Source organism: Tachypleus tridentatus, chromosome 11, assembly GCF_004210375.1.
Source record: "Tachypleus tridentatus isolate NWPU-2018 chromosome 11, ASM421037v1, whole genome shotgun sequence".
In the NCBI taxonomy this organism is placed as follows: domain Eukaryota; kingdom Metazoa; phylum Arthropoda; class Merostomata; order Xiphosura; family Limulidae; genus Tachypleus; species Tachypleus tridentatus.
Window position 1 is genome coordinate 16,712,540 of NC_134835.1, and position 9,473 is coordinate 16,722,012.

At 30.5% G+C, this 9,473-nt stretch overlaps 1 protein-coding gene across 11 annotated transcripts in view; it reads left to right on the plus strand.

The window, feature by feature from the left end:
- LOC143231703 (uncharacterized) overlaps window positions 1-7,512 on the plus strand; it is a 46,248-nt gene extending 38,736 nt beyond the window's left edge. For 5 of the 11 annotated variants that reach the window (XM_076466299.1, XM_076466304.1, XM_076466300.1 and 2 more), the window contains 4 exons: window positions 149-295; window positions 1,700-1,819; window positions 4,027-4,181; window positions 6,301-7,512. In XM_076466299.1, the coding sequence (XP_076322414.1) occupies window positions 149-295; window positions 1,700-1,819; window positions 4,027-4,181; window positions 6,301-6,378 (500 nt within the window). In that variant the 3' untranslated portion in view covers window positions 6,379-7,512. Of the gene's footprint in view, window positions 1-148; window positions 296-1,699; window positions 1,820-3,985; window positions 4,182-4,928; window positions 5,108-6,300 lie in introns of those variants that run through there. The other 6 variants (XM_076466302.1, XM_076466306.1, XM_076466303.1 and 3 more) reach the window with 3 other exon arrangements.
- The last annotated feature ends 1,961 nt before the right edge of the window (window positions 7,513-9,473 follow it).

Here is a 9,473-nt window from a genome sequence, read left to right on the forward strand (position 1 = left end):
TTAACAAATATACCAGTACTTTTATAAAGCTCAGTACTTACATGGGATTTAGCTTTAAATTTATTAGTGCTTTGATCAGTAAAGATAAGCTTTGTAGCAGATAATAATAGGTCGATCTACTTTGAAAGAAACGTAATTTTTTATTCAGAACTCATTGACGAACAGTCTCATTCCATCATGACCTTACCCCCTCCTACACCTACACCTCGTCGTCGTGGGCGTCCTAGAAAATACCCACTCCCTACAGAAAGTCAGCCAACCCAGTCACCATTTGCTGCTGCTGAACCTGTACAAGGTACTAGATGGTTTTTATTGTAAACTTTGGTGATGTTTTATGTTTGTGCTTATACAAACCAATTAATACTTTAATTTGTAGTGTGTGAAGTCAAAAAGCAAGAAAACTACCCCCAAGTGACACACAGGATTTTCTGAACATAAAACTATACAACCTTATAATGAACCTTATGTAAAATTTCTTACAAATTATGCTTTCTATGTTGAGAAAATGCAATAATTAACAGTGAATGTCTGGTTCTATCAAACCGGGCTAAGTAGAGCTTGCCAGGGCTAGTACATCTGAGAAAATCCAGGTGTGTGTTTGATTGTAAAAAATATTATGATGTCACTAGGTACAAGATAACACTGCTGTATTTTTATAAAATGTAGTAGTAGTCTTTGGTGAAAATGTGTGGACATCATTTGTTTTATTTGATATCTCAATGTTTCAGAGTTACCGTACAACAAACTGATAACTCTGTCCACCTATGAAGTATCATTTCATGGTGTAGTCTTTGTTAATTTTTTATCGTGTTGTTTGTGTGGATGTCATCAAACATTTTAGATGTACAATATACAATAAACAGTTCAGGGTTCTGAAAAGAGAAATGTTAGGAGTTTGGTAGAATCCACTGTTAGAAGATCAGCAGAGGGTAAAACAAATAGTAACCAAAACTAAGTGATTATTAATAAGAGTGCCATACATTGCTTTAAAGTTAGAAACAGACTAATATTTTTTGTAATGTAAGAGAAAGCTGTGATAAAGATACCATACTTTGTTTTTACTGTATTGACCTTTTAGATATTTCTAAGGAGAGTCCTTATTGTTTTGTTTAAATCTTCACCATCCAATAAACAAAGTACTATTTTTTAAATTAGTTGACATTACAACTCTTTAAGTAACTGAAACATTGAGACCTGAGATGAAAAATTAGAGATGAAGGGTCAATATTTTAACTGTTTGACTACAGATTAAGTGTCACAATAAATAAAATGTCTTGCTGTTTGCTGAGTTAAACACAAGTATTTAGAAGTTTAACTCATGTTTTCTACTGTAAAATATGTTTTTCAAATGTGATGTAAGAAAATCGAGGTAATATACAGGTAGAAGTTGCTTATAAGTGTGATGTCATCCCAAGCTGACCTAGTTGACATTTGTTCTTAGAGAATTTGTCCTATATAGCAGACAAGCTGTAGTAAACATACCAAGAGTAGTGAGGTTGGGTTAGTCACAGTTATTTCATAAGAAGCCTTTTTTTTTTGTCATAGTTATCTAACAGCTATGTACAGAAATACCACTAAACAAATTTGATATGTGATAAAATATTCAACATTTTTGGCAAAAAAAATCAAATAATTTTGTATAATTATCATGGTTACAGTAAAAGTAATAACCATGATTTATAGTAGTTAATTTTCATAGCAAGGGGAGATGGCCAGGAGAACAAAAAAAACCAAGACGTAGCTGTTACCAGAAGGAGAAAAGCAGATGAATATATAGAACAGACAGAACCAAAAAGGGGGAGAATCCAATATGAAGAAGGTAACTTGGAAGTGTAATTATTTTGTTTTAACTGTGTTAACCACACTAAACTTTATATGGTATTAATAATAAAATATTTGAACGCAACCTACAATTCAAAATGTATACAAAGTTTATTTTGAATGATCTGGTTTCAAATAAATAATTAGCCATTTCATACCTTTTAATTAGTTTCCATGTTAATTATCTTTTCCTTAGAGCAAGAGGTACTACCAAACATTTATAAAATGTGTAAAAGAATTTGATAAATTCTAAATTTAAGCTCTCAAATACAACAGTAAATCCACATTAACTAATCTTTTTAGAATCTTGAATGACAAAATTATAATATAAACTCTTAGCCAGTCATCATGAAAAGTTCCAGGGAGTAAACTAGAATGAGTAAAAACAGCAGTTGGGTCTAAACAAGAATAATCAGAAGTAAACACATTAAAAAGCAGAAACAGCTAACATGAATTAAAATAATATATACAGTGAAATCTGTCTAAGCTGGAAATTACACAGGGCAGAAACCTATATGACACAGAAATATCAAAACTCTGTAACATTATCTTAAGATTTCTCTTACAAAACGCCCTCTATATGGCGGAACCTGCGTAACGCGGACGGAAAACTATCTTTCACCTACTTCATCTGTCAACAAGTAGGATTAGAACCTGAATAAGGTGGAAAAAATGTTTTGATTAAATATTAATTTCTTATTTAATTAATGATTTCTTTAAATATTAATAAATCCTCTGACATTTTGTTACACTAAGTATTGCTTAAATATATTCTGTTCTTATTTCTGCCATCATTATTTTTGCAGTTAAAGTAAACAAAAGAATGGAACAAGAAAATAGGAATATTCTACTTTTCTCAGATAATGTAACTTGTCACCCAAAAGTTCAACTTTTAAATGTTCGCTTAGTTTTTCTACTCCATGTACAACATCAGTTCTACAGCCACTAGATAATGGAATTATACAGTGTATAAAATTGAAATACAGAAAACTGATGCTTCAGCATTTTATTACAAACATAGATGACTGTGAGAGAGCATCTGAATACACCATGACAATTGACGTGTTAGATGTAATTGCATTTTGAAGTCATTCAATCAAATGTGTAAAAGATGAATGTGTAATAAAGTGCTTTAGAAACTGTGGATTTATTCTTGATAATGGTGGAGATTGTGGAATTTGTTATGACGATTCTAGTGAAATCCAAACTGATTGAAAGGATGATGCAGATGATTCTGTGAACAAAGAGTTTTTTGAATGTTGACAAGAATAGAATTGCAAGTTTGTAACAGTGTGAAAAATTCATAAGATGAAGAAAATGGAAAAGGTAGTGAGGAAATAGAAATTTCATCACAAGTGTTAAGTTATATTAACGCTGTCAAATTGCATGCAAAATTTAACTTCATGAAGAGGCCTTAGAATTGGCATTTTCCTTTAACTGTGTAAGAAAGACCATTAAAAAATACGAAACAGTTGAAATTGGACACTTTCTTCAAAAAATATGATTAAAATTTTGTGTATTTATGTATATTTTGAATGTCTATTTTTGTTCTTATTCTAATAAATATAACATGAACAGTATAATAACTTTATTCACAAACGTCTTACTTCCCTTGAGTCAAGCAAGTATAACGTTCTGCTCAAAAATTGTATATAATTAATGAAATGCACATTCACTGTCTAAACTGAAAATTTTACTGTGTCCCGTGTGATTCCACCTTAGACAGGTTTTACTGAATTGACTCTTGAATATGTAATGAAGTAAAATTTTAATAAGAAATTAGTTTTAATATGATGTTTACAAATTCATTAGTTAACTACAAAAAGGTACCATTGTTTATGAGCTGTGTAAAAACCTGCAGAATTGAAACTGGTTATGTTTAGCAACAAATTAAACTCAACAATTTTAGGTACGTCTACTTTCATTACTTTCTTTTTAAAACGTCTATTTATTTTCTCTCTTCCAGACATTTTGTGTGTGTGGTTGGTATAATAAGTGTTGTTACTATTTAAAAATATGACACAGTAAGTGTGTGTAGAGAAAAATTATTTTTCAACTAAAGATTTTAATACTTACAATTAGGTATAAAGGCTAAAACACTATTATAGGTACCAGATGGATGTAATTTGTTCACTATACATTTGTCTGTACCTTGTTTATTTAGTACTAGATACGATTCTTTTGTATGACATGTGTCAATTAAAGAAACATGTTTGATGGTAGCTGATAGGGAGCAACCAGAGCCAAAGGTTCCTCTTGTTCCCACCAACCCTGAAGAAGTTGCCCGTCGAGAAGAAGAGATGATGAGAAAGAGACAAGAACAGAAACAGAGAGACATGGCAGAATGCTTTGGTTTTGATGTGAGACATTATAAAACTATAATTTTAAACTTTCCAATTTATGATATTTTCAAAAAATACAAAACTATGCTCAGATTTTTCTTTCAAAAATTTATATGTTTAAATTAGAGGTTGTAACTTTGAACATTTTTTTTAATATATATTAAATTACATTAACAACATTCTTGGTAGTGTATAGAAACTAGTTTATATGGTGTGTGTTTCACTACATTGTAGTTTATAAATTGTCATAGTATTTTTATAACATTACATTTCAAATTAAGTAAGAAAACATTATATCTTAAGTGTAAATTCAATGATATTTTGTTCCAATGCATGTTTTTCCATCACATAATTCAATGTTTATATGGTCTGGTATGTTTCTATAAAAACTTCATTATGACTTGCTGGTATTCTATTTTTGGAAATTCATTTTGTTTATATATAAAGACAGAAAAAAATATTGAAGAATTCTTTCATGTATATATTTGTAATAAATAGCACTTGTACACCAAGCTTTAGCCTGCACAAAATTAGTAGTTAATCTTTTCAGACATTTTATCTGAGGTAATAGTCTATTAGATAGTAAACATTTGTCACTTCAGTCATTTAAAATTTACACAGTGTGTAACTTTGATTTTCTTCTGATCCAAGACTAATATAGCAGGCTGTTGCTTACACCTTGTAAAGTCTAGTTTTGTAGGAACTCAGATTATTTAACAAAATACACTATAAAATAAGAACTTTGTATCTTTTCTGTACGGTAAGGTATCACTGACGTATTGAATCAAACACAATGGTCACCCTTTCATCTCCTTACGTACACTTAATTCTATATATGACATGAATAACCAATCAAAAGCTCAGTATGTCCAACAAGTGCTTTTTCCAGCCATTTTAAACAATAATGTCATTGTTTGTTTCTTCCAAGACAAGTCTTTGTACTGGTAAGTTAAGTATTTTAACCTGTTTGAATTTTGTTTTTTTACCTATATACAGCTTTATTACAAAACTAGATAAATTATAATGGATTTCTGTGGTATTTATACAGTAATTTATTATTTTTTGGTTATTCAAGTATATATGTAAAAATTAATTCATATACAAAGGTTGTAACTAAAAGAGATAATTGTTTGCTTTGCTTCTTTATTTACTGTTCTACACTTTAAGGAAAATGAGTTGAAAATATTATTTGTAAATAGTAATGATGTATTATAACTGAAATGTGATTGTATTTTACAAAATACTAGTCTACTAAAACACAACCAAGACAGGTCACTCTGTAAAAACTAAAGGTCAGATTTATACTTATGATAACATATCATTGATATGATATGATAACATGAGAGCATACACTCCACATCATTGTAACTTCTATCTTAGCCAGCAGTGGCTTAAAGATCAGTATAATAAAAATACTAATATACAGCTGTATAATGTTATGACATTTAAGTTATTTAGATTAAATATTTATGTTCAAGTTATAATCTTTAATCATTCTAGAAAGAGAAAAATACTAATTTTTTTATGATGATTAAATCAAACATCCAGAGATTACAATTTGATTATGAAAATATTACAAAAAGTAAGGTTTTTTCTTAAAAAACAGTTGATAATTATCTGGAAGTCATAGAGGTTTCACATGCGATATTTGAAAATGTTCTCATCTATAAAAGTATTTTTAATTTTAAAATGAAGATTACTCTGCATGTTACCTAGTCAACATTAAAATATCTTGGTACTTAAAAACCTGATTTTCATTAAAGCATTGTGATGTTTACTAATAACCTGCAAAATATTTTTAAAAGTATGTGTACATTATCAAACATCATGTATAAATACTCTCATGAATACCTTCATGGTTACAAGTTGGGTGAATTTCACCCAACCTATAATGAAAAGGTTAAAAGTTTTTTTCTAATTGGATACAGACTTATAGGGCAGCAAGAAGTTAGTGTTTTGTTTTTTTAAGTGTATCAAATAACATTACATATCCAGAATATGATTTAAAATACAGTTTGAAACCTTTGATGGAAAAGTGTTTTTAATTTGAAACGTCTTTTTTTAATATTAAGCTTTACTGAAAAAAGTGTTATAATATAAAATGTTAGCTTTGAAAAGTCCATCTGTTGTTTTGTAGGATAATGAAGACGAAGAAACAATACTAGCAATGCCTGCAGCTCCTGGAACCAAAGGTTTGCAGCCTGTGTGTCTGTGAATGGGTCTGCTAATACTAAAAGTACAACTCCTCTTTTGACTTCTTTATGACATGATGGAATTAGAGATATATAGAGAGGAGAATGTGGACCAAATTTCATAAAATGCTAGGTGTACTAGTGGACTTTTATCAGTCCACATGCAATGTGGATTAACATGTGATCTTAGACTGGGTTCTCTGGAGAAGAAGAAACTTGTGAACTTTTATTGAAAATTACTGTGAACTTAGTGTTATTTTGATTGGTTTCCTTGGACAGTAGGTTTTCATTAGTAGCCTTCACATAGAAAAGAAATAAAATTCTCTGTGAACATATAAAGAGAATTAATGTTCATCAAACGTGGACGTTAAAATCTTCCCAAAATTTTAACATGATCCAGTAGATCAGGTTAATTCTCCCGAAATTTACATAGTTAGTGAATTTTGGCCAACCGTTTTTGAGGTTTTAACACCTAAGACTAGTAATGAGTGTTGTCTTGTAAGTTTGACAGTTATCTCTATATCTTTATATCTGTGAATAAGTCTGGAATGCATTAACCAGAAAACTTCCTTCATAAAAGTATTTTGGTTGTATAAATTTTTTGTTGCTGTAATTCTCAGCACTTGATAAAATTGTTTTGGTTGAAACAGTTTTAGTCATGTATTTTAAAACATGCCATTAAACACATGGAATTAATAGTAATATTTTATTTGCACTGTAAGCTCAATTCATGCAGAATTTTGCATTTGTTTTGGTGGAGAGGGGTGTTTGTAGTTACGGAGAAAAGTGTTAGCATGTGATGTCAATGCTAAACATCTCAGTTTGTCCATTTGGACTATTTTCTTGCAATGTGGCATTGTTAATGTTTCATAAGATTCAAATTCTTTGTGAAGGATTTGGTGGTAGAGTTAAAACAGATTGGTTGTGTTTTCTTAATAGCAATTTTTGCAAAAAAAAAAAAATTAAATTTCTAACTCTCATTAGTTGTTATTTGTTCTTATACAAATTTGAAAACTATTAACTAGAACCATTTCCTGCCAGATTATAATTGGACAGATTGTCAATATTGTACTCCTACTGAATAATGACAAGTTCAGTGGTTCTTTAAATCTGTAATACATCATTCGTGTGTCTGAAATAAAGTTTAGTTATCTTTATATTGTGTCTCTTCATATAATTATTACATTATTCTATTATCACTGATAATAAATACACAGCCATGTACAAGATATACCATTGTTATGTCTTTATTAATACTCATGCTAGATGCACAACAATATTCAAGTCTACTTAATTAAAAGTTATTAGACATAGCAAAAGGTTGAAAGTTTTGTAATAAATAACTGATGTCTGGTGACTCACATGATATAAAAACTATACCTGCTTATACTATTCCCATACAGTGTTGAAAGCTGTTCTCAACTCTCTTTGTTCATATAAAATATTGTTAAGCTACTAATGGTATAGGTTACCAAAATACACAGTACTGTAAACTAATCCTGGTATAAACTGACAACACAGTACTGTAAACTAATCCTGGAATAAACTGACAACACAGTACTGTAAGCTAATCCTGGTATAAACTGACAACATAACACAGGACTGTAAACTAATCCTGGTATAAACTGACAACATAACACAGTACTGTAAACTAATCCTAGTATAAACTGACAACATAACATAGTACTGTAAGCTAATCCTGGTATAAACTCACAACACAGTACTGTAAGCTAATCCTGGTATAAACTGACAACATAAACTACTGTAAACTAATCCTGGTATAAACTGACAACACAGTACTGTAAACTAATCCTGGTATAAACTGACAACACAGTACCGTAAGCTAATCCTGGTATAAACTAACGACATAACAAACTACTGTAAGCTAATCCTGGTATAAACTGACAACACAGTACTGTAAACTAATCCTGGTATAAACTGACAACACAGTACTGTAAGCTAATCCTGGTATAAACTGACAACACAGTACTGTAAGCTAATCCTGGTATAAACTGACAACATAACACAGTACTGTAAACTAATCCTGGTATACACTGACAACATAACACAGTACTGTAAACTAATCCTGGTATAAACTGACAACACAGTACTGTAAACTAATCCTGGTATAAACGGACAACATAACACAGTACTGTAAACTAATCCTGGTATAAACGTACAACATAACACAGTACTGTAAACTAATCCTGGTATAAACTGACAACATAACACAGTACTGTAAGCTAATCCTGGTATAAACTGACAACACAGTACTGTAAGCTAATCCTGGTATAAACTGACAACACAGTACTGTAAGCTAATCCTGGTATAAACTGACAACACAGTACTGTAAACTAATCCTGGAATAAACTGACAACACAGTACTGTAAGCTAATCCTGGTATAAACTGACAACACAGTACTGTAAGCTAATCCTGGTATACACTGACAACATAATATAGTACTGTAAGCTAATCCTGGTATAAACTGACAACATAACACAGTACTGTAAACTAATCCTGGAATAAACTGACAACACAGTACTGTAAACTAATCCTGGTATAAACTGACAACATAACACAGTACTGTAAGCTAATCCTGGTATAAACTGACAACATAACACAGTACTGTAAACTAATCCTGGTATAAACTGACAACACAGTACTGTAAACTAATCCTGGTATAAACTGACAACATAACACAGTACTGTAAACTAATCCTGGAATAAACTGACAACACAGTACTGTAAGCTAATCCTGGTATACACTGACAACATAATATAGTACTGTAAACTAATCCTGGTATGAACTGACAACATAATATAGTACTGTAAGCTAATCCTGGTATAAACTGACAACATAACACAGTACTGTAAACTAATCCTGGTATAAACTGACAACATAACACAGTACTGTAAACTAATCCTGGAATAAACTGACAACACAGTACTGTAAGCTAATCCTGGTATAAACTGACAACATAATATAGTACTGTAAACTAATCCTGGTATAAACTGACAACATAATATAGTACTGTAAGCTAATCCTGGTATAAACTGACAACATAACACACTACTGTAAACTAATCCTGGTATAAACTGACAACATAACACACTACTG